At 33.9% G+C, this 25,858-nt stretch overlaps 2 protein-coding genes across 3 annotated transcripts; one reads left to right on the forward strand and one right to left on the reverse strand.

Annotated features, from left to right (window-relative positions):
* The first annotated feature begins 1,110 nt into the window (after positions 1 to 1,110).
* On the forward strand, positions 1,111 to 25,760 carry LOC123004521 (integrin alpha-PS1). Of its 2 annotated transcripts, XM_044397852.1 has the most exons (10): positions 1,111 to 1,440; positions 19,501 to 19,628; positions 19,824 to 19,844; positions 21,610 to 21,880; positions 21,927 to 22,874; positions 23,716 to 23,944; positions 23,993 to 24,152; positions 24,200 to 25,014; positions 25,060 to 25,278; positions 25,329 to 25,760. In XM_044397852.1, the coding sequence occupies exons 1-10, from the start codon at positions 1,259 to 1,261 to the stop codon at positions 25,563 to 25,565; spliced, it is 3,210 nt and encodes a 1,069-aa protein (XP_044253787.1). In that variant the 5' UTR covers positions 1,111 to 1,258; the 3' UTR covers positions 25,566 to 25,760. The 2 variants fall into 2 exon arrangements, with proteins under 2 accessions (XP_044253787.1, XP_044253788.1); XM_044397853.1 differs by lacking the exon at positions 19,824 to 19,844 and having other exon boundaries at positions 1,112 to 1,440.
* Positions 18,736 to 19,393, reverse strand: LOC123004523 (protamine-like). The gene has a single exon (XM_044397858.1). It carries the CDS (start codon positions 19,280 to 19,282, stop codon positions 18,782 to 18,784), a length of 501 nt encoding a protein of 166 aa, XP_044253793.1. The 5' UTR covers positions 19,283 to 19,393; the 3' UTR covers positions 18,736 to 18,781.
* Positions 25,761 to 25,858: the final 98 nt, after the last annotated feature.

Consider the following 25,858-nt stretch of genomic DNA (forward strand, 5'->3'; position numbering starts at 1 on the left):
TCCAGAAAATGCTGAAAAAGACAAGATGCTGAAAGAGACAAGAAAAAGACAACAGTGATAAATGTCAAAGTAAGTGTCAAGTAAAAGTAAAAACGCCTAGGCGTAAAAACAGTGTTTTTACTCCATGTCTGAAAAATTTAACTTTTACCTGTGTTATTTAGTCATAAAAGTGGTCACTTTTGTGACGTTTGCGGATAAATCTTATTTATGCAAACTGAAAATATTTTATTTTCACAAAAATGTTCAAACAGGTCAATTTTCTTCCTAAAAAATACAAAATTCTAATTTGTTTGTTTTTTGTAAAAGTATTTCACTTTTTTAGTGATTTTTTTCGAATACTTTATGTAGGAGTAATATTTAATATTTTGGTGTCGTCATTTCGACAATTAAAAAAATCTATCAAATTGGTTAAAAAAAAATTGGAGTCAAATTGAAATTTGGGTATTTTTGCCAAAACCAAATACTATTTTTACTTTTAGTAAAGTTATTCCATAATTTTGCCGATCACTGCATTTTAATAATGGCCTTAAACATTAGTTTTGGCCTAATTTCATGAATTTTCCGCTTGTTTTTAACAAAATTTCACAAAGAAGTTCTGTTTCTAGTCGAAAAACAAACTAGAACTTTTCGAAAAAGCACAAAATATTTGCTTTTTTACCCAATTTAGCAATTTTTTAGCTCTGTTAAGAGCGTTAAATGAAATCTCACAAAAAACTAATACCTAAGACAACTTTGTTTTAAATAATTTGGTAATTTTTCGAATTATTTTCAAGAAAATTTGATATAATAATTGAGTTTCTAGTTAAAAATGACCAAAAGTTGAAAAAAATAATAAAATCGAATTTTTAATCGATTAAATAAAAAAAAATCAAAATATATTAATTTTTTGCTGTAACTGGGTTCCATTTGTAAAAAATCATCAGATATTAGAATTTTTACCACAGATTTTTACCAAAGCACCAGACTGGCACAAAAATCACCAGAAATGGTGGTATCACTGTTGGCGCGTGTTCAAAAAGTTGAATTTCGAACAGTTCACTGTGACGCAGGCGCAATTTCGATGTTATTTACATTGTACTCGTCGAAGTCTCCGTTGGAGTTCCTCGGTCCTCCTCGTCTCAGTCACAATCATGCTGGCGTGGTAGTGGTGAGGGTCTCGTGTGCATCCCCTCGCGAAAACATCGCTAAAATGGTATAAATCCCCTCGAATGTAGTAAACCCTCTCGAATATTTGAAACCTTCTCGACTTTCGGTCAAAATGAATTCTTGGACTCGCCTCCTCCTCTTCGCAGTGTTAACCTCCCGGACGTTAGTGCTAAGCTTCAACATCGAGTTCCGCGAGCCCATCGTGAAAAAATCCAGAGACAAGAACTCTTATTTCGGATTCAGTGTCGCCCAACACGCCGTGAGGGCCCACAGTCGCTCTAAGGACGATTATTGGTGAGTGGCGCAACAAGTGGCATGCGGTTATAACCGAAAAAAGTGCATCGGTTAGGACGCACCTGCGAGGTGAGGCCAACTCCCGCCCAGTTGGCTGCTACCTACAGGCTTTGTTTTGTTTGTAATTCTTGACGGCCGAGCCAACTAAGATCTTTCATTAGCTTGTGATTCACAAACGTGTGGTCATCGGCTTATCGTTTTCGCGGAATTTGAACCGAAAATGGTGAGAAGTTCCGAAAAAAGCCGCTCTCATAGCCATGTTTGGTGGTAATCCAGATGGGTAATTAGCTACCAAATTGAGAAAATTTACAAATAAACATCCTCTCAACGCCGGTTAACATTGAACGGTTTATGGGTTGTTATTCCGTTTCCGTTTATCGATTCTAATGGCCGACTTTCCGCAAAAATACAAATTCGGATTCTTGTGGTTCCCACAGAACCCCGCTCGCAGCGTGAAGCCCTTGAAGGGTGCGGTCAAAAGCCTTCAGGAATTTTCAGGTACTTCCGAGTACCGGTGTCTGTCATTTCGGTTTCTATAATCGGTTTGATTGTATGGTAATGTGCAATTGACCTACCTTGAACTCAAAATTCGCTCTCTTTACGTGAATGGATCTACTATACCATTCACCAGTCAAGAAATTGAATCAAGATTGCACAAAATCACAAATACAGTACAACCTCTATAATGCGAACCAATTATCGTTTTTTACAAAGTATATAAATAACAAAATATACAGGATGAGTCTGCTAAAAGTATATTTCAAAAACAAGAATCAACATTGGCCATCAAAAATTTTGTTTTTTCTCGCTGGATGTGATTTTTTTAGATTGTTTCTGTTTCTAGTAATAAATCCTACTATTAATTAATCTTTACTAATTTGTTGGTGAAATAAAAATAAAATAAAAAATGTCATGTAAAAAATCTAATAAATAAAATTGTGGTTTTTAAGTCACTTTTTGCACATTCAATAGTCTATGGTGTCTTTCCCTACCTTTGAATCAATTGTATCTATCATACAGAGTTGTCAGGAAAGAAGATAATGCACTCAAGTCAAACATATTCTTGAAATAATTTTCAATTTTCCATTTTTGTTTTTTTAATTTTGCTGAATTCTTTATTCTTTTCTTGCAAAATTATCAAATCTCGATGAACTATGACGAAATTTTAGTTAAAATAATGAAGTGAATTGGCTGATATGGCTAACACTCTAGATTAACTGAATACTCGGGAAAAATTAAATAGATAAAAAACGTAATGTAAGTCTTGAAATTATTGAAATATTTGAAAAAAAAAACAGGTTTGATATCTTTGCTGAATCACCGTGTACTTAAGCTTAATTAAATTTTCTTAAAATTGAAGGCAAATAGGATAATTGAAACATGTACTAGAAAAACTATTTTTTTATGATTAGGTTATCATTGAAATCACCTTGTATTTGATTCTAATTATTCAAACAAAATTACGGCTATGTTTGACAGTAATCTTTCTTGTTGAATTATTCTGTATTGAATTTTAATTAATGAATCAGAGGGAACTGTAGTAGCATTAAAGAAATTACCAAAAAGTTTGACATAACAAGAGTTACCAAAAAATATTGATGCTGTTATCTATACAGGGTGCGCCAGAACTCGCAGCTCAGAGAAAAATAACATATAAGGTAACATACCAGGAACTCGGAAAAAAAAAGTTAAAAAATTCTATCTTTAAAAATTTCGACGTTACGAGAGTTAAATTTTTTTTTTTTGGAAAAATTATTTTTCAATTTTTTTTGCTACAGGCTATTAGAAGAGGAAACAAGGAAGCTGTATCCTAAATTGTAACTCTGTTTAATGTTATTTGTGGCTTTTATTGGCAAAATTTGTGTACCTTTACTAGTTAATTATAAAAAAACATTACAAGATCATTAGTATTATTAAATAGACATAAAAAAATATCAAATTGCAAAAAATAAATGTCAAAATTTTTTGACAGATAGAATTTCTTAAACATTTTTTTTTCCTGGTTCCTGGTATCTTATCTTACTTGAAATTTTTCTTTGGGTCGCGAGTCTGGCACATTCTGTATAGACAGCGACACAAAAACCAAGAAATTTTGATAGATCATCTTATCTGAAACATCCTGTAATTGATACAACTTTCGATTTTGACAAAACTGAGAATATTAAAAAAAAACTTTCTGATAAAGGGTGATTTAGTTGGGATGATTTTGCTTGTTTCTGTAGAGTTTTTGTTTAAATGTTAAAAATTGATGCGCAATGTAGCATAATAGTAGATTTGACAACAGTGGTGCTAAAAGTAACGGATTGAAATTGGTTTCGTCTCTTTATTGAAGCACTTTGTACAACACGCAAACTATTTTTGAAAGGATGGGGTTAAGTGTGGCCATTGTGTAAGATAAAAGCGGGGTCGGATTAAAGAGGTTCTACTGTAATTGCAGGTTTTTTAATGTTCTATCAAAAATTTATTTCTAGATGTTTATTAAATTTAAAGATGTAAAACTTTTGAAATAATTATATTATCATACAGAGTTGTTCAGGAAAGATAATGATTCAGAAAATGTTCTTGAAAGAAATGACATTTTCCATTTTTGTTTTAATATTTTTCAACTTTACTCATTTCTTTAGACTTTTTTTGTAATATTATCAAGTCTCGATAAATTACGACGAATTTTGAGTAAAAATACGAATGTCCAGGGTGAATCAGTTATTATGTTTGACTGTCAAATTCAAATGTCGTCAATTTGTTTTCGTTTCTGAGGGGCGGTCGCTGACATAGCCGTCACATAGATCAGCAATAAGCAATAATTCGGTGTTGTCAACTTAATTTCCAAGTCACAGGCCGCTTTGATTAGCGGGAAAACAAACCCGGCGTCTAGACTCGCAGCCGATAAGAATTATTTACTTCTTTCGTTTAAATAAACCGAATTGTGAGCCCTGAACAAACTTCCAGTTTAAATTTAGATAAGTTTCGATTGTGCATTTGTGAGAGAGTAAATACCTTTCCCATAAATCCGAAAATAGTTAATTACAAAGTCGTAGTATGTATTATTATTATAATCGAGTGCGCCCACATGGTATCCACGCCATCTCAGTAATATAATTCCAATAAAGAAAAATCAAAAGCTCGAGGCGAGTGAATTAAGTGCATATGCAGTGAAGGTTCGAGTCGTAGGCGTCCCGTGTGATTGTCTTTCGAGTTCAACGAATTTCCAAGCTGGTCTAGGGTGTGAACTCTTTGTTTCAACCATCAGCACTCGCTGTTAATTAGCCGTGGGCGCAGTTGGCATAAATCAGCGACATCTCGAACAAAGTATCCAATTAGAGTGGTCACGAATCGCCATCTACGGCAAACTTTTTCGAATTTTAACCGAAGAAGAGTAATAACAGTAAAAGTGCAGAGGAGTTGCAGAACTGGTCTACAGGCGCCGCTGTTTTCTTGACCCGGAGGTCATCAACTTGGGGAACAATCTTATCTGGACATTGTGCAGAAGGCTTCTGTGTGTTAGTAGTAAATGCATGCGGAAGTAACGTGCTCATCTTGGGACGCGTTATCTCAGTACCGTAATGTACACACCGGTGTTTACCAAGCCATATGTCGGGGATCTTCCGGTGACCAAGCAACACTTATTTTTGGACTCGCTTCCAGGATTAATCATCGTGTCAAAACAACACGCATCATAACTCTACAAGAAAGCACGTCAATTGTGCAGTTTGCGTGATTTATGATCATTTCAAGCAAAATGACGGATTTATCTGATGACAAGAAGGGCAAAAAACTGGTTACGCCACTGGAATTTATGTCAAAAGCGAGAGAAAGAGCCTCCTGGATTCTTAAAAAATGGTCGCGCTGATTGTTTTTCTAGTGGCTTGGCGACCACTGTGACAACACATAGTATACAGGATGTCCAAAAAGTGGCGTTCGACCAAGTGCTACGCTGTTGAGATGCATATGCAGATTATAGGGAAAATGTTAGAAAAATTCTTTAGAACTCTAGAAATATAAAAAAATGATTTTTTTTTATTTTAGTCGACATTTTGGACGATTTTTGGCACTCGGAACGGTCTTTTGCCAATAGCTCTAGACTTACGGGTGATAACCTCTTCAGTTTGGTACCGTTGGATAGAAAATTTAATTTCCTATCAAATACAAAAAAGATTAGTGTTCTACGATAAACAGTTATCAAGAAAATTTCTGATAAAGTCAAAAATATAGAAAATATAAATTTCACTGTAACTTCAAAACTATTACGAATTTTGCAGTTTTCTTGACGCCAATCGATTCCCCGAAACACTTTACAAACCGGGTGTTCGGTCCAAGTCGCCCCGGCCGATAACACCTAAACTTACTTTTTTTTTCAAAAACTAGTTTTTCAAATAATACTATTCATTCCTCCTTTTCTTAGTAAATGCATCAAATTTTTTTGGCACGTCCGGTGTAGCCGGAAATGCTACCAAATTTAGTTTTTCAAATGGAACACCTATGTTTTTTTGCTCGAAACAATAATAATTGGCATGAAAAATACGGTAAACCACTATTTATTACATTTTACTTTTACATAATGCACTCAGATTTTACTTGTTAAGGTATTCATGCAAAAAGCAATATGCTTGGATACCGTTTATTTGTTTGTTTGACAAAGCCTAATTTGTCAATAAATCTTATTGAGATCTTTAATGATGGATTATATTAATCACGACGAATTGGTAGATAAGCTTGAAGTGTTTTTTAAGTGCAATAAAAATAGAGCGGAAGTTGAAAGACAGTATAGAGAAAAATACTCAAATAGAGTTCATCCAAATCGTTGGAAATTTAGTCGAATTGAAAAACAACTGAGACGAATAGGTTCGCTTCTTAAAAGTAAAAAACCTGTGGTTGAAGAACCAGAAAATAGAAATCTGAGTGTTCTGTTATCAGTCGAAGAAAATTGAAGAGTTTCCATAAGAGAACTCGCTCATCAACTGACAAATTAGATTTGCCAAACCAAAAATAAAACTGTATCCAAGCATTTTTTGATTCACACCTTTCCTTTAAAATTAAAAATCAGGCTACGCAACCAATTTCTTTATACAATTCTAAGATTTAAGATGTTTTTTGATAGCATTGTGTTACGCAAAATGTAATAAATAGTAGTTTACAGTATTTTTCATGTCAATTATTACTGTTTGAAGAAAAAAAAAACATTGGTGTTCCATTTGAAAAACTAAATTTGGTAGCATTTCCGGCAACACCGGATGCGCTAAAAAAATTTGATACATTTATTAAGAAAGCCAAGAATGAATATTATTACTTAAATATTTACTTTTTGAAAAAAAGAAGTAAGTTTAGGTGTTATCAGCCAGGGCGACTTGGACCGAACACCCTGTATGTCTACGTCAAAGTATTATATCATTAAGGTACAGTTTTACTGCAATTTACAAAATAAAAAAAGTAAAAATTTGTTAAAAAACTAGTGTTTTTGAGCATGTCTCAGATCCAATTTAAACCTATCTTGTCTGATGGATTTTGACGCGGTGATTACGAATTTGCCAAGCATTTTACGTTATCTCTTCTAGTTTCGCCGTAATCGGCGTTTAAAAATTCAAATTTTTTTTGCGAAATATCGTCTTGAATTTAGTGCCATTCGATAGATTTTTTTATTCTGATTACAACGGTGTTTAATAGTTATATTAAAGTTATAATAAAGTCTAATAGTTTGGGCGTAATCCTCGTTCAAAAAGTAAAAATTGTCAAAATTGCGTTTTTTTACGAAACTGTAAGACTATTTTAACTTTTTGCATCGTGTTCAGTGCGTAATTTTACGTCTAGAAAACCATATTTCAAGCGTTTTTACGACTTAAGGTAAATTGACTATTTTTACGATTTTACTACCTTCAAAAACTCAAAAAAATTGTAATTTTTTAAACTTGACCCGATAACTTTTTGAGTTTTTAAGACTTCTAGAAATGTGAAAAAACGTTATATGGATCAATTTTAAAATTGTCATTTTTTTATTTTTGTCGAGATTTTGGGCGATTTTTGGCACCTGACCAATAACTCCGAACTTATTGGTGATATTCTTGAGGTTATTTATCTTGTTAAATTTTTCAGTTCACGTTTTTTTCTGAAATTTTCGTATTTTACTTCAAGTAATCGTTTCATATATCAATGATGAATAATTGTTTTTGCTTTTACTTCAGCATCTAGCAATATTTGAAATAAAAAAGAATATTTCTTAGAAAAAAATACAGTTTGCACATATGACAACACTGTGTATTACCTACTTTTAACTGTCGTCATGGTAAAACAATGTTTATTTCTTAGGAAACTGTTACTGAGGTTTCAAGAATTAATTTTTACAGTTGATCATTTGTAATGCTATTAGACAACGTTGCCACATCTAATATTTTTTAAATATATCTCGTGCCACAGCTATCGCCACTTTTCACATTATTTTTTCGTATGAAATAGTGGAACCTTCTGGCTCAGAATTTCTCAGTAAGGTTCGCTTGAAACAGAGATTCTTCTTTTACATAGAAATCAAATGTTTGTGACATATTTCATCTCAAAAAAGCCAATTGCGACGTTGTGGCGATAACTTCAAGGAATATGATTTTCTTAATAACTTTTATTTTTATGTGTAAGCATTTTTATACCATTTTTTATTGGGTTTATGCACCACTTTTTGAGCGCTCTGTGTAGTAATAGTAATCATATCAGTGGTGAAGTTTATTTAAATAAAAATACAGATTATTTTGGATACTTTATAATCAATCAACAAGATACAAAAATTGGATAAATAATAAACAAATAGATTGGCCAACTCAAAATCACACTTCTCTCAATTGCTATATCAAAGTAGGCATTTAAAAACGAACGTTATTCCATTTGCAGTAAAAAAAATGATGCAACTATGAAAAAACCGGCGATTCGTGAAGCAAAAAAAGCGTCAACCAATCCGATTGTAGAAAAGTCAGGTAAACAAATCGTAATTAGGGTGGGCGGACCCAATGACCGGTCTTGAAGATGCGATTAGTCTACTCCACACTTTTTTAAATTTGATTTGCAGTGAGATTTGCAAATGGAAAGGCACCAAATTTTTTCTCTAGTTATACAAGGTGTTTTCTTAATATTGCGAAAATTGTATCTACATATTCTGAATCGAAAAATGACACTAATTTGTCAAGTAAACGATGGAATTATAAAGCTTCGTTACGAATAAAGGGTGATAGTTTTATGATTAAAATTTAAATCTATTAGATCTTCAGAAACCACTTGAGTTTTTTTACAGCCTTTGTGAGCCACTGAAATCACTTAATTTTGTGCAATATTAAGGACACACCCTGTATTTGATTACATTGTAAACATTGAATTCGAGTTTGCCCAATGCAACTTGTTATCTTGCTTTTTTGTAATTCTCAGAACTCTAGGTAAACATTTTATTTTTTAGATGGTTAAAAGCTTTCGTTGATATTTATCAATGTAATCGTTTACCAAATAAAATCAAGAAAATTTTCAAATTTTAACTGAATAGTATATACAGGCTGTTCCGTTTACATCCCACTTTAGAAGTATTGGGAGTTCGAATAATCATATTTATTTGAAAATTAGTACATAGCCATAAACCATTAAGTCCTCTTAAATGAAATTATTTTCAAGATGGCGGCACTTTCGCTTATACCGGAAGTAGGTCTCAACTTGCTTATTTTAAATGGAAAGGTATATTTTTTACTGCGTTTTTGTATTAATCGGGTTATTTTAAGGGAGTTTTCATCAGCTTTCCCTATACCTAAATTTAACCGTGTTTGAAATATTTGGAATTTTTCAAAAATTTTTGGATCTGCACCTTCCAATTAAAAAATCGGTAACTCTGCCATTTTTTAAGATCTTAAATTCGTTTTTTGGCATTTGAAAGAGAAAGCTTAGATCCTTTTACTGGTGTTTTCAAATTTAGAAAAAAAATAACATATCCCAAAATTTTAAGGTTACTTTTGTAATAATTCAAATACTCATAACTCAATATTTTCAAATGACATACCCCAATTTTTATTTAACTAAATAGAAGAGAATTTAATTGTGCATTGATCTGTATTAACATTCCCTATACCTAAATTTAATAATTTTTAAGTTATGGACTTTTTTTAGACTACAGAAAATTTATTACTAGCCACACTCGTTTTCACATAGTTTGCTATGGAAATCAAAAATGTCAAAATTGTTTCTCAATAAACGTCGACAGTGACTTATTATTTGCCAAATAGTGCCAAAATATGGAGAATCAAAGTTATGCAAACTTAATTATTATTGATAGGTTCTACCATGCGATCATTATTTCAAGCTAACAAGTGAGAAAAATTTATTTTTGTTTAATGAAGAACATCATAATTTTGTTACACTCTCCATAAATACAAAATAAATTAATTAAATCTAAGTTTGAGTATCTTTGACTCTCCATATTTTGGCACTATTTGTTAAATAATAAGTCATTGTCGACGTTTATTGAGACACAATTTTGACATTTCTTTTTCCATGGCAAACTATACGAAAACGGATGTGGCTAGTAATAGATTTTCGGCAGTCTTAACAAAAAGTCACCATAACTTAAAAATTATTAAATTTAGGTATAGAGAATGTTAATACAGATCGATGCAGACTTAAATTCTATTCCATTTAGTAAAATAAAAATTGGGGTATTTCATTTGGCAAAATTGAGTTATGAGTATTTGAATTATTACAAAAGTAACCTTAAAATTTTATGGTTTGTTAATTTTTTTTCAAAATTTGAAAACACCGGAAGAAAGATCTAAACTTTCTCTTTCAAACACCAAAAAAACGAATTCAAAATTTTAAAAAATAGCAGAGTTACCGCTTTTTAAGGTGGAAGGTGCAAATCCAAAAATTTTTGAAAAACTCCAAATATTTCAAAAACGGCTAAATTTAGGTATAGGGAAAGCTGATAAAAACTCCCTTAAAATAACCCAATTAATCCAAAAACGCAATAAAAAATATAGCTTTCCATTTAAAATAAGTAACTTGAGACCTACTTCCGGTATAACCGGAAGTACCACCATCTTGAAAATATTTTCATTTAGGAGGACTTAATGCATTATGGCTATATACCAATTTTCAAATAAATACCATTATTCGAACTCCCAATACTTCTAATGTGGGGTTTAGACGGAACACCCTGTATTAAGTACTGAGGTGAAAAGTGCTTAATAATTAAGGCGAAATTTTTGAGTTGGGAAGTGGGTCATTTCCCAATCTGAACTGTATATTTCATATCACTTGTTAAATGAAGTTGATAGTCATACTTTCCAACTTTTCACATGCAAGGTAATTTGATTATTACTTTATGATCGTGTATAATCATTTTCCGAGCTCCAAAAACCAGCAAATAAATTTGAAATTTCGACTGACAGGCCAAACAAACATCTCTCATGAGGTAAACATGCATTCACTAGTAAAAAAATCCCACTTTTGTAAACCAACACACGTGGTGATCACATTCTCTTCTCGGTAGCAATATATTAAAAAAACGTCAACAGTGGGAAAGTTTGACTTCGTACTGTGTGATAATTATTGATAAGAGAGCAAGGTGTGAGTGCCCTATTATATTTCAGCCCCATATGCAGCTTTGCAAACCCAAACAACCACCAGGTGATTGAACAATACTTTATTCATGTCGTTGGCATTTCAATTTTCGTTGTTTTAAAACCTTGCTGACATTTACACAGTCAGCAGTCTCAACGAATTTTTCTCACTACAAATGATGTCATTTCCTAACGGAGATCCACACTTACGTCATTGAATTAATTAAGCGTTGAATAATTAACACTCAAAATTCTCGAATTTTTATCCGGAATTTTCCGCTTCCGGACGATTTACGAGGGCTTCGGCCCCGTTTTGGCCTCGTGCCATCTTCAAGAATCGATGAAACGTCGCGAAAACAAGACAAGTCGCCCCCATTGCTGACTCACATTTAGACTTTCCCGGAATTGGGATTGAATTATGGCACAGGGACTAATAATGATGTTGACGGGATAGTATCAATAAAAATTGACACGTGGGGTTGGGGGAGATAAGCTGCCATTTATAACAATAATCCTCACAATTCGAACATTTGTCCCAAATTCCGCTAAAAATGGAAATTGCGGGGTTGAAATCTCAATTAAAAAAAAAGTCGAAAAATCTACTGTTTGCAAATGTGACAACACTGTGTATTAATATTAATTGTCGCCATGGTGATAATGTTTATTTCCTAGGAAACTGATGTTACTAATCAAATCGCCATTATTATTGCCAGACAACGTTGCCATATCTTGTCATTTTGATAGTTTTTTGTGAAAAAAATGAGCAAGACCTTTATTGGTGCAATAAAACGAAACGCCCCAATCAAACATAAACGATCGAACTGTTGTACTTTGCCCGTTTATTTCTATTATTATTATTAAGTCAGTCACACGCTTGTTTATCAGGTCAGGTCAAATAAATTCCACTTTTTTTGTATTCAAAGCAGACACTGTACTCTTTTTATTGCATAATTAGCACTTAATTGGGTTTCTTACCGCCAACTATCTCTTGTAAATAGATATTAATACTTGTAAACCAATGGATGAGCAAACAATGCAATTTAGAACAAAGTATAATTAAGTATTTTTAGTATTTTAACGTTGCTCGTAAATTAATCTTTGTCTTTGTAGTCATCTCAGAAACACAAACAATAAATTACTATTTTTTGCATCCTGAAGTAAAACTTGTCATTAAATCAATACAGTGTGTCCTCGGATGGGTGAACCGACTTTTGTAACAGATAAAAAAAAATCGATTTAAATTCTTATTTTTTAGAGTTCAACCTTGCTTGGTAAAGATTAAATTTTAACACAATTTTAGATTTGAAAAATCACGTATATCTTGGAAATTTTCCACAAAACTATTTTTCTATAGAGTAAAATGCCTTTTACGTGACAAATACGAAAAAAAGTTCTTAAGAAAAATTGTTTCGAATCAACATTTAGGCTTCTACAACAAATTTCAAAATTATCGGACAACTATAATTTTTCATTTTTTCAGGATAATTGTTTTTTATTAACAAATACGTCAACAAGTTATTTGGTATTAACAATCAAACTGTATTTAATAAATAAAAAAAAATGTGAAATAGTAAACATAAAAAATGAAAAGTCATAGTTGGCCGATGATTTTGAAATTTGCTATACGGGCCTAGAGTTGATTCTAAACAACTTTTCCTAATAGCTTTTTGTCGTATTTTCAACAGAAAAGGCAGTTTTGCTCTACAGAAAAAATAGTTTTTTTTTTATATTTGATCTTTTAAAACTAAAATTATGTTAGAAATTAATCTTTAACAAAGCAGGATTGAACCCCAAAAAATGAAAGTTTAATCTAGATTTTTTTTTCCAAGAGTTGTATCCGGGGACTCACTGTGTAAGTTACTGATGACAGAATGAGGTTTTATCACAAGTGAGTCAGTGATTTTAACAAAATGCGAAATTGGGTCATAAAATATATCTTTTATCAGAAACCAAATGTTGTAATGAAAAAACACATATATGAGTACGGATTTGAGTAAATACCTTTAATACAGTAGAACGTCGCTATAGCGAACCTCGTAAAATAAAAAGTCGGCTGTAGCGAGTATCTCAGTATTTTTCTTTTCATTTTTAGTGATTTGCTGTACCAAATCTGTAATCTAGAAATTTTTCTAAGGACAATTGAAGTTCTAGTGCAATATATTAATTTATAGTTTTTTTGGTTTTGATGACGTATTTCTAAAATAATTGATACATGGAAAGACAGTGATAAACGGTGTTAGGCGATGGTGTTCCCTCTACGAAAGGAGGTTTTAAATATTGTTTTTTAAGTGTAAGTGCTCAATACGAAATCTGTATACCTTCAAGAATACTAGAAGATAATTCAGACAATATGTCATTTATTTTTGAATAAAAAGTGGAAATTTTTTTACTATGACATTTGTCACTTTTGCAATTTTTTGTTACATGATAGTTCCGTTGTATTTCTACAGCAACCATGAACAGTACCTAAAAACTGGTCAACATTGTTGTGAAACTTTCGCGAACGTATGTCTTAACTAGTAACTTCGTTGCTTGTCAATGATTTGTCAAAGTTATCAATTTTTGAGCACTTGTCTTGCATTAAATAAGTTGATTGAGTCACATTTTTCTTATTTAGACCCGTGATACAGAGTGGTTATAAATGATTTTCATCTAGCCAGCTTTGGAATTTTTTTGCATGTAACTTTATTTGTGCCTCTCTACTTTTTTTGAAAGCTCTAGTTCTGTCATTAGTGTCACTTATTAATTAATAATAAATTGTTGCTAATTAAACTTTTATTAATTTCCAATAATAATTGATAATAATGTATACCTTGCAAGAAAACAACTTCATAATTGAAGAAAATTTTCGAAGTGGGCGCTTAGTAAACGGCGATTTTTTAATTTTGAATTAAGACAAGTATGTACCCCTATTTTCGTATAGCGGAATTTTTTATTTTACATGGAAAATTCACAGCTGCCTAGATGAAAATCATTTATAACCACTTTGTATAATTTTGTGCAACAAGCCTTGCCAACTTATTTTCGGTAGAACTGACAAAAACAAATGAAGTCTAGTGTTTCTAGATTTTATTATTTTAGAATGCAAAGAAAAACAGTAGTTTATAAATAGAAATTTTCTTTTATCGTTAATTTCTTTTGCCTGTTTTCTTCCCTCATTAATTTCGTCTCAGCGTGGAATTAATTAACCAGTTCCTCATTTGCAATCCCGTCAGGTTAATGAAATTCCAGCGTTGAAAATCGACCGAAACGGCCGAAGGAGTGGCACAAAGCGTACCACATTTCGCGTGCTGCATTTAGGTGTGGTGGCTTTTGTCTCCGCCGCCCCCAGAAACCCATAACGATATACAAACACCTTGTTATATTCATGTCACAGTGTGGCATTCCGGCGGTTTGTTAGCAACTTCATTGGCCTTTAAAAGACCTTATAAGGTAGGAGACTAGGGCCGAACTCCCGGTCTTTACATTCTCTCTCAATGAAATGAATCAAATGCCAACGAGCTGACTTTTACGATAACCTCTCGCTGTTTAACCAAATTGAAATTTTTCTGGGATTATTCGGGAATTTAGGTCGCATACTAACCGACTCATTAGTAAAAATAGAAAAATCGAGCTATTTGAGAAAAAATTCAAACCGGTTAACGCCCACTCATTCGAGAACACGGCCACAAAGTGAGTGGTTTTGAAGATAATTTTATTTTTAGTGCACAGTCATTGGAGTTTTGGGTTGGCTTCGGTTAGTATTTTTTTTCCTTGAGTGGAACATCTGGGTTATTGCACTATTTTAAAGTGGGCTCGACTTGGATTATTTTTAAAATTTCGGTGTCGAAATGGACCGAGGCGAGAATTGTGTGTGGCGTTCGACGGGAAATGCGTTATTTACAGCTCGTAAATTTGGTCGTTAATAAAATATAGTATGTATTTGGGAAATATGATTCTATTTGTCTAAAAAAAGAGTTATCTGACACAATTTTTGGTTACATTCGAATACTAGTAGTTTCTTTGTTTCTTTTACTACAGTAGAACTTTTATAATCCGAACTAAGTTAATTTCTGTTTTTTTTTTCAATTAATAATATAATTATTAAAAAATATAAGAGAGTGGCTAAACCCCACATTAGAAATAATGGGAGTTCAAAAAATTTGTTTATAGCTCCGGCCTAATAAAAATACTTTCGATTATGTCGAATTTTAAATAGAAATTTTTGTTTTTATTGCGTTTTTAGATTCCCCGAGATGAGAGTTTCCTATACCTAAGTTTAGCCGTTTTTTGGATTTATAGTTTTTTTGGAAATTTTGGAATTTGAACCTTGAAAGCTTAGATTTTTCCATTGGTGTATTTATAATTGAAAAAATAATTAACGAACTGGCAAAATTTAACATTACATTTGGGAAAATTCAAATATGTACAGTTACGTAATTAAAATTTCGGGCAGTATTGTCATTTTCATAATGTAAACTCTAAAACAACCTTAACATTAATAACCTCATTTTTTACTCTTGTCATATGTCATTTTGACTTATTTACTTTCAAAAATAGTGATTTGTGTCATAATAACGGGTAGGCAGCAGATCAAAGCGATGATTTAATTACACTTAGTTTAATTAATAAATTTTCTAAGACATACAAATTATTTAATTACCAATTTTAACAACAACAAAAAATTTAATTGTCAAATGTCAGTCATGATGACAATAAAGGCTAGTTTACAGAGAACTCTTTAAAGTGACAGGAAAATACATACTGCCCGAAATTTTAATCCCGCAACTGTACCTATAATTATTTTTTTTCAAATGAAACGTTCCAATTTTTTTTTACTAAGGGCCGGTTTTTCAATCGTTGGTTAACCTCTAGTTAATAGGTTTCTATGGAAATTTTTGCAATTTAACCAATCAAAATGCTGCATTTTTAGTAAGTAGAGTAGTAAGTAAGTAGAGTAAGTAGAGGAGAATTTAATTCTGCTTCTATCTGTGTATTATTCCCAACACCTATGTTTGATGGTATTAAAGTTATAGTAACTTTTTTGATATTGCAATATCTGTATACTATGGAAGCTATTTTATGATGAGGTTAAGTGTGGCCACTGTTCGGATTATCGAGAGCAGATTTGGACCATGTCTCAATACATTGTTCGGATAAAAGACAAAAAAGAGGTCGGTTTAAAGAGGCTCTACTGTAATTGCAGTATTTTTATAAAATGTTTTATCAAAAGTATATTTTTTGATATTCATTAAATGTAGCACATTATTTTTATCCATTTCTTCTCTGTTGAATAAGATATACAGGTGTTCCAGAAATAACTGAAAGACAAAAACCTACATTATTTTAATTAAACAGATTTTAATAAAAAAAAAGTCATTATGAAATATATAACAAATGTGTTTGTAAATATTTTCCTACTGATAATTATTTTGCTTGACAAGTAAATACACATAATATTGCAACAAGGAAAAAGATAATAAAGGCATTTCCTGGTAATCGATTACGATATTTTTTTCAAAATAATTACTTTACAAGACCAACAAGAACTCTTGACACTCGATACCCGGTTTTCATTTTTCTTATTCGCTAATGCAGTTGTGCAAACATAACGACCCTTGATGACCCCAGACCTCCCATGACCATCATCCTCGTGAAATTTAAGCTTCTAGATGGTATCATAAGCGGCACTATTTACATATCCCAACAAAAACATCCTCTTCGAGTCTTTTAAAATACAAAAGAGCTCTTTAGTAAAAGCCCTAACAGAGATAATTGTATGTAACGCGAGCCATTTTCGAGGAAACCATGAAAAGAAGTCTCTTGTACAGTGCACACCTTTTCCAATTATTCCTAGAACTACCCCCAAATCCAGGTAAAAATTCCCCCAAGTTGTCCAAGGGCGCGAAACGCCTAATTCTGAGTGCTTCAATCGATCGTAATTAATCGAAATAGCCCCCCTATTTAAAGCCGACTCGATAAGTGGTTTTTAAGAGGCCACATACGCCGTCATTCTTAATAAAAAGCCGGTAGCCTTTTTATGTGTTGGCTTATCGGGGCTAAAGGGGTCTTGGCACGCACCCTGACACCCGGTCTAGATTATTAATAAGTGAGGACGTGCCAAGCTTATCTTCGGGTATTTTAAGACGCCCATATGGGTGAAAATTGACGAAGGAAATTGAACCAATTATTATTACGGCGGGGCCCATCCTGTTTTACTTATCTTGAAACGACTTTTTGCAAGCGATGAACAGCACCGTTGTGTTTGTTTTGCAAAGCAGAACGAGACGGGAATTTATTCAAGCCAATTAAGGACTTTTTGGGCAAAAAAGACAGCAGACGACCGAGATTATCGCCTGAATTGCAATTTTACTTTTTGACAATCGTTGGATTTTCTTTTATTCTATTGGTATACTCGTCTTAATATTAATGTGCATCGAAGTAGTCGTTGAAAAGGATCATTTTAAGGTGGCAACTATGCAAAAATTCAAACAATCCTTGTATACCCTTTTTTATATTAATGTGTATCAAGTAGGTTGTGGAAATCTAAATGAATCTTTAATTTAAAGGCTGATTTAGACAAAACGTGTCATTAATGTCATTCAAAACAAATTTAATCACATTAATAATAACAAAAATCTTTATGTTTGCTATCCTATGTTAATTACGTTGTTAATTTTAATTATTTTTTGCTACATGAGGTACACATTTATTTGAAAAAAAATAATTTTTAGGGAGATTGACGTTAGGATTATTTGAATTTTCGCATGGTTGCCACCTTAAAATGATCCCTTTCAACGACTACTTCGATGCAAATTATTATGAAAACGAGTATATCTTCAATACAAATAATTTTTTCAAATAAATGTGTATCTTAGGTAGCAAAAAATAATTACTATTAACAACGTAATTAACATAAGGTAGCAAACATAAAGATTTTTGTCATTATTGATGTGATTAAATTTGTTCTGAATGACATTAATGACGAATCGGCCTTTAAATTTAAATTTAGATGCATTTAAGCTTCTACAACCTACTTGATGCATATTAACATGAAAAAGAGTATAAATGAGATTATTCATTGTTGCCAACTTTATTTCAAAATCACAGGCCAGATTCAGTGATGTCAACTGAGACAGCCATTCTTGATCACTATTTTTTCATGAAGAAACGGAAAAATAATGCGTGTTGTATGTTAAATATCGATTTTTAAGGGGGCGTTTACGGATTGTATTTCAACAGTTTTTTTTATAAAATGACAAATGTGGAGCAAAGCCTTGAAATGACGTATTTAGGACTCCAATAATGATTGTTTTCTATTCATAATGCACGTTTATCACATTTGGGACATGAAAAGTGGATAAATGTTGAACGATAAGCTGGGGTTATGTACTTATTGTAGGGGATAGGCGGTCAAAATTGGCTCGAGCCAGGAATTTTATTTGCAATTTTCACCTGTCACTATTAAAAAAATGACATTTCCTTTAAAATGAGTTTTTTATGAGGCTTGGAAGTGGCAAACGAGACGAAAATTTATTTTCATGTTGCTCAATCTCCACATTCTTGAGATCAGGTATCCAAACAAGATAAACGATCCAGTGAGAATGTTTGTAGAAGCATTTCAAGTTAGTTCACACTGCGATAACTTCCAAATTTCAATAAAAGCGACAAATATAGCGCGACCGGTCCATTAAATATGATAAAACATTCAAATTTTCTGGTATTTTACAACGAAATAAAAATCTGGTTAAAAGGGGGGACACATTTATTAATTTTGGCATAACTGGACGTCTTTAGCACGTGGACCTCCTCTTGTGACAGCTGGAGGACCTCCTCCGCCTCTTGTGCCCGCACCTGGACTTCCTCCTTCTCCTCGGACAGCTCCTCCTGCGTCTCCTCCTCGAGCAACTCCTTTTTCTCCTCCTCCTCGAGCAACTCCTTCGTTTCCTCCTCCTCGAGCAACTCCTCTTTCTCCTCCGCCTCGAGCAACTCCTTCCTTTCCTCCTCGTCGAGCAGCTCCTTCTCTTAGACTTGGGGGCGCGGCACGCTTCTTGATAAAACTTCCTCCTTTGCTGGTCCGACATCCTGCACCAGCATTTGGCCCCCTCGACGGCTACTTTGACGGCACTCCAGCCGCAATGTTTCTTTCGGAACCATCGCAAGTAGTTGAAAAAGGGGTTCCGAGTGAGTTTTCCGGGCCGGCAACTTTTGCGACACCCTCGTCGTCGGGGGCGTCGTCTTCTACGGGTGCGACAGCAGTACTGCGCCCGAGAGGGGGCTTTTCTACACGCCATTAATTTCAATTTTGTACATCAGAACGGTTAAAAATTCAATCAAAAGTTACACATCTAATTTTGACGAGTTCGAATTGAGATTACTTGTTGATTCTCCTTGACGACTAGTAAACATGAAAATGAGAGAAGGGAAAATCAAGCTACAAGGAGTTTTTCGGACGACTTTTCAGTTTTCGCCTCAGGTTATGAGAAAATTAAATGAATGTTTTTTTTTTCAGGATTTTGGTGGGGGCCCCTTTGGGGCGGAATTTGCAACCTTCCACTAACAGATCGGGGGCCCTTTACAAGTGCCCCGTGAGCAAGCGCGACAACGACTGCGAACAGATCGAAACGGACGGCAAACGGCGTATGTATTAATAAAAAAGTATTGGAAAAAATTAGAAAAAATAGAGAGAAACATTCAGTGTTATGTACAAACACTTTTAGCTTTCTAGAGTTGTCCTTGTCTGATTTTCGTAGGAGTTTTTGAATTATTTTTTACAAATTTTTGCCCGCGAGGGCCTTAATAATTTGTGTTTTTGTTTTTTGGGGTGCACACCAGTGGCCGGAGGGAGGTATAAGTGTAAGTGGTGGTCTCGAACCATGGTACCATTGGTACCAATTTGGTAATAATGCATGAAGTATTTTTGCTATTTATTTTCTGCATGTCTATCTAGTTTTGCTTGCACTCTGTACATTCTTTCCTTGCTTTTCTCCTCTCCTCTAATCACACACTCGGTACCAAAATTAATTTTTTGACGCGTTTAAGGCCCAGAAATTATAACAAAGCTTCCGAAACGACGATTTATTAATCAAAAATCAACATTTTGCATGGTGGTCAAAAAAATTACTAATTTAACTAGACGATTACTAATGTGGATTAACGAAAGGGCTTTCAAGTCGTTTTTGTCGCAACTTGCATACCGACAGGGATTAGTGTTACAAAAATAGACAACAAAGAAATGCGACCTGTCATGGTTTAGGGGATTAGAGATGGAAGAAAAATAAGAACTCTGTTGGTAAAACTTTTTTGTTTGTTGACTGAATTAAAACTGAATTAAACTTTGGACTGGTTTAACCTCGGATTCATATGCAGTGTGCTCATAATAATGAATACTGAAAGGAAAAAAATCGATAAGTCCATTGTAAAACAAATGAGAACGATGGAAAATAAATCAAGGAATTTGTTTATGATTTGAAAAGGGAAGACTTTGATTAAAAATTTTGTGTGTTTAATAAATTTATTAGCGCTTTTGAATATACTGCAACTTTTGTTAAAAAGGTTTTTTAATTTGGTGTATTTTTGGTTGCATTACGCTTTTGTTTTTTGTTTGTAAGTTGTATTGAAATAGCAAAAGTATTGACTGTAACAATCGAAATCGATGATAACGAATGGAGGTCACTATTTATCGTTTATTGTTGACTATATTTAGGTTGGAATGTAAATAAACACAGAAAGAAAATGTATTGAAATAGGAAGTGCAACATTGTGAGAATATTTTCAAGGTTTAAAACCTCAAAACTAACTTATAGTTACAGCTTATCAGTGCCGAAACTTTACATTTTTAAGCAATTTAATGAAACTCAAAATACTAATAAAAAATTGCGTATTATTGGTTGCATAAGAATTTGTTTTTTACTTACTTTAATTATTTAATACACCTATTTATTGTGGTTTTTGTCAGTTTTTATGTTTATTACTATATTGCATTTGTTTTGATTTTGGTTGACTACTTACAAAACTTGAAAAAAGAGTTATAGGAATTAAATATTGTTGGTTGCATAACATTTTTTACTAATCACTAATTTTTAAATTTGTGTATTTTTATCATATTATTTTACTTATTAATATATCATATTTGCCCCAAGTTTGCAATTTTGGTTTGCTACTGACACACGACTTTTGAAAGAATTAGATTTGGTAATTGTGTATTTTTGGTTGCATACATTTGGTGTCAAAAACGATTTGAGGCGGATTTTACAAAAAATAAAGTCGCGAATATTTAATGCTGTAGTCCTTTGGGTTCTTCGGCTTATTTGAAGATTAATGAATAACAACATTAATGTAATAACCCTAAGAGACCACCTATTTTTGTGGTACTTGAGCGTTTTTTGATGACAATTGAAGTGTGTGTTTTCGCATCATCCTCAGCTTCATTTTTATACAAAAAAAAATATATGTAAATAGCAGCATTGTACAGCAAAAGGGCTTCGGCCTGTAGTACACGTTTGATATGATTTTTTTTACTAACTCAAAGTTTCAAATCATTTTGAAACCGTTCAGATTTTGTGCATCTTACTAACTCTGAAATTTTTGTGTGAAACGCGGACTAACTGATTTTTTTTAGTCAATGTTTTCGACTATGAGGATATACCGTCTACGAGAAACGAACCGGCGCTTTTGCCACCGTCACACGACGAAATCAAGGAGAATCAGTGGTTGGGGGTAACGGTGAAGTCGCAAAAACCAGGAGGAAAAGTCGTTGTTTGCGCACATAGATACATTCAGAGTCCTAATTTGGACTTGCACCACTATGGATACGGTTTATGCTACTTACTGGACAACCAATTGAACGTCGAAGACGCCCTTGAGCCTTGCAAAGGCCGCCCTGTTGAAAAGTAACCGATTTTTTTCCCTTTTCTTTTGACAATAATTATTTTTTAGATTGCACCAACAGTACGGCTATTGCCAAGTGGGCACTAGTCTGGCCTTCCTGTCCGATGATTTCGTCATAATGGGGTCCCCCGGGCCCTACACGTGGCGGGGCACGATTTTCGCCAAAAACGTAGTTGGCAGCTTCCTCGAAAGAGACAAAACTGTGTACAGGGGGCCACTAAACGACCAAGACACCCCCATTGCGAAGTACAGCTATCTCGGAATGAGTGTAACCGGGGGGCACTTTTTCTCAAAAGACACTCTAACTTACGTCTCGGGGGCCCCACGCTCTAATGCAAGCGGACAAGTATTTTTCTTTAATAAAACCAAATCGGAGGAGCAGCTTAATATCAGATTAATAATCAATGGATCGCAGTTCGGGTCGAGTTTCGGGTACGAAATTTTGGCCGTTGATTTTGAACAAGACGGCTATGATGAATTGCTAGTAGCAGCCCCCTTCTACTACGACAAAGACCATGGGGGCGCTGTCTACATTTACAACAATTTGCCAAGTTGCACCGATTCGTATTGTGACCCCAGTCAGGTTTTCTTGGGCAAAGCGGAGTCAAGATTTGGGTTTTCGATGACTGCACTTGGGGATATAAATAAGGATGGGTTTATTGACGTGGCGATTGGTGCCCCCTATGAGGATAATACCGGTGCTGTGTATATCTATCTGGGGCAAAAAGGGGGTCTCAAAAAAGAACCCTCACAAATTATTAAATACGGTGAAAGACAAGGACTTAAAACTCTCGGTTATTCGTTGAGTGGGGGCATGGATATGGATTTGAATGATTATCCGGATTTGCTAGTGGGGCTGTATGACTCGGAGAGGGTTATTTTGTTCAAGACGAGGCCCATTATTGACATTGGAATTACGGTAAAGGGGGTCGAGTTGCGGAATATTAATGCGTCCAAGAGGGGCTGTCAGGATGATCCTTACACTGATAAGACCTGGTAAGTTTGGTGTTGAAGCTTGATGTAAAACATACTTAAAACCAACTTCAATCACTTTTCGAACCAGTTTTAGTCGAAATGATTTATGGCTTGAATGTTTCTCAAAAAATTTGAGAACTGAAAAACTGGTTGTAACTGATTTTAGAAGAATCTTATAGTTGCGAATGAGTTTGAAATATGTTTTTTTCAATTTGTTAAAGAATCAATTTAGCGGAAAAAAATTGGTTTACTTACATTATTTTTTCTGAAATAGCTATAAAGAACTTAAAAGAAGTATTTTTACGGATTTGTGTCATTACTTATTAGTCATTAGTCATTACTTATTAATCATTATTTAAGCCCGCAACCAACAGTACACCAATTTATTTTATTTATGTATTGTTAGTTGATAGCGTTTCACATTTTTTTGCAAAGTTTTACACAATTTTAGGAAGTCTATAAAATGCAATCAGCAATACATAATCCAGTACAAGCTGGAATATTGTGAAATTGCATAATTTTTTGTAGTTTGTATTGTACAGCTCTCAAATAATTGGCAATAAATTTTTGTTAGTGAAGGATAAATAGCATGTCATTTCTACTTTTTCATTATTTAAACACGTGATCATTTTTTTTGAAAACCTGTTAATGAAGTAAGAAAGTAATAATTACTTTGACAACTATTGTCAAGGGTTTCCAATAATTCATTTTTTCCAAAAAAAATGAGCAAACTGATTAAAAAATGGCAAAGGTTCCAAACAAGCTTTCGACTGCAGTTAATTTATGACAAATTATATTTTAAAGAAGTGTTGCAAAAAATCGTTGACAACAAGGATTAGTTTTCTTAAAACATTTCTTTCAGTTTTTCATTCAAGACTTGTTTCAAATTATTGAGCAAATTCCCCCTGACCAGCGACGTCACTATTCGATACGAAATCAAGGAATTACCGAAAAAAGTGCCAAGAGTGACAATCGGTAACGAAACATTTGTTACAAAACCAATCACAGTTTCTGACACTACTCAACGGTATTGCACAAGCGAAACGGCTTATCTCATTGAAGGAAACGGCGATATTCTCTCACCAATTTCGGTAACAACTCAAATTCTTGAAAAACCATCAACATTTAAATAATTTCAGTTTCAAGTAAACTACACAATATATAAAAACGACGTCGATTCGCCAGTTTTGAATAAAACCTCAGTCAAAACATTCGAGGCGACTTTCCAGAAGAATTGCGGCCCTGATGATATTTGCAAGAGTAAATTGATCCTCAATGCGCGACCGGTGGCACTTAACGGTTTGTTTTTCAACATTTGTTAAAAGAAATCTCATTGTTGATTTTAGAAACACTCGAGGGTCATTATTTGTTCAATTTGGGAGTGGAAAAAGAACTAATTTTGGAAGCCAACGTTGTTAATGAGGGCGAATCGGCCTACGAGGCCAAACTCTTTGTAATTCACCCGGAAAGTTTGAGCTACGTGGCGTTGCAAACCCAAAACAAATCCGGAAACACGATTTGTACTTCAAACGGCACCACTGTCGTCATATGCAACCTGGGAAACCCCTTTCAGGAAAGTCAATCAGTCTCACTCCCTCTCCGATTCGAAATCGCCAACACCAAACAATCAAGACTCGAATTAAAAGTCTTCGTTAACTCGACTTCTGAAGAGTTGTCAAAGCAAACATCGCAATCCTTCGTCGCGATTTTGAAAAATATCGTTTCTTTGAGTATCAAAGGTGACAGCAAGCCGGCAAACGTGTTATTTTCCGGCGAGCCTAAAGGCCAATCCGCCATGCGTTTCTTCGAAGACATTGGTCCTCGAGTCACTCACAGCTATAATATAATCAACGAGGGCAAATGGCACATCCAGAACATGAAAGTCGAGATTTTGTGGCCTTATCAGGTCAAAACCGACCGCAAAGAAGGCGGAAAGTGGCTCCTGTATCTGGAAGGAGAGCCCTCAATTGACTACAACACCACCAATTTTTGTTTAGTCGATTCCAGGTTTGTCAATCCATTAAATGTGAATTCCTCCGGGGTGGAGGAACCGGAGTTGGACGAGTCGGAACACGTGAGGCGGAAAAGAGACGTCGCGACGGTCATCCAACCGGAAAGTCGAGTCGGGGAGGATGGCAAACTCCGGAAGATTGTGACAATGGTAAAAATGTGATTTTTGTTATTTTCGTTGATTGTTTTTTTGCAGACGTGTCACAAAACGGCAGCTTGTGTCCGGATTCAATGCACAATACCCCAACTGGAAGGTGGCGGGCAAATCCGAATCCGGGTTTCTTCCCGATTGTGGAATTCTACTCTAATTGAAGACTACAGTCAAGTCGATTATGTTACAATCGAGTCACAAGCTTTAGTTTTCATCGATGAGCCGGCCACTATACTCACCGAGAATTCCATTAATAGCACTTCGGTAATTACGTGGAATTTTACAGAATTATTCGTAATTATGCGTAATTTCAGGTGAAAGTGGTGGCGTTCCCGGCCCTCACGTTGGTCGACAAAGGGGTCAACATTTGGATCATTATTGGGTCAGTCATTGCCGGTCTTGTCCTATTAGTTATTGTGGTGTTTGTGCTGTATAAATGCGGGTTTTTCAAAAGAAATCGAATCCAAGATCACACACTTTCCGGGAATTTGAAAAAACAAGGAGAAAATGAGACTTTGTTGAAGGAGAGTGGGAGTAAAACAGCTAAATAAGCGGATTGTGATAAAAAAAACTGTTCAAACGATTTATTTATAGTGCTGAATGCTTTTGTGTGAATGTTTATTGTTGTGTTGCTTAATTTCGTACTTAAGAATCTTTTTATCCCGAACTTGTTATCAGATAAATTTGTACAAATAGATTTTATTATTAATTTGTAGAATATTTTTAAATAAATTTTTTAAATACTGGTTCATTTATTTTGCCCATGACAGAACAAATTTACAAAAAATTATGCATTTGAAAAATAACAAAACTTGACATCACTGAATCCCAAAAGCACAATTAA

The sequence above is a fragment of the Tribolium madens genome, unplaced genomic scaffold, assembly GCF_015345945.1.
Source record: "Tribolium madens isolate multiple individuals breed KSU strain unplaced genomic scaffold, Tmad_KSU_1.1 Scaffold_1;HRSCAF=32;Tcas5.2_LG8, whole genome shotgun sequence".
Lineage (NCBI taxonomy): Eukaryota > Metazoa > Arthropoda > Insecta > Coleoptera > Tenebrionidae > Tribolium > Tribolium madens.

Excerpts from the sequence above, each read along its gene's own strand:
- LOC123004521 (XM_044397852.1), top strand. The coding sequence starts at position 1,259 with ATGAATTCTTGGACTCGCCTCCTCCTCTTCGCAGTGTTAACCTCCCGG. Across the intron at positions 19,629-19,823 it reads CGAAACGGACGGCAAACGGC|TGGCCGGAGGGAGGTATAAG; the intron begins GTATGTATTAAT and ends GGTGCACACCAG. Across the intron at positions 24,153-24,199 it reads GCGACCGGTGGCACTTAACG|AAACACTCGAGGGTCATTAT; the intron begins GTTTGTTTTTCA and ends TGTTGATTTTAG.
- LOC123004523 (XM_044397858.1), bottom strand. The coding sequence starts at position 19,282 with ATGGCGTGTAGAAAAGCCCCCTCTCGGGCGCAGTACTGCTGTCGCACC.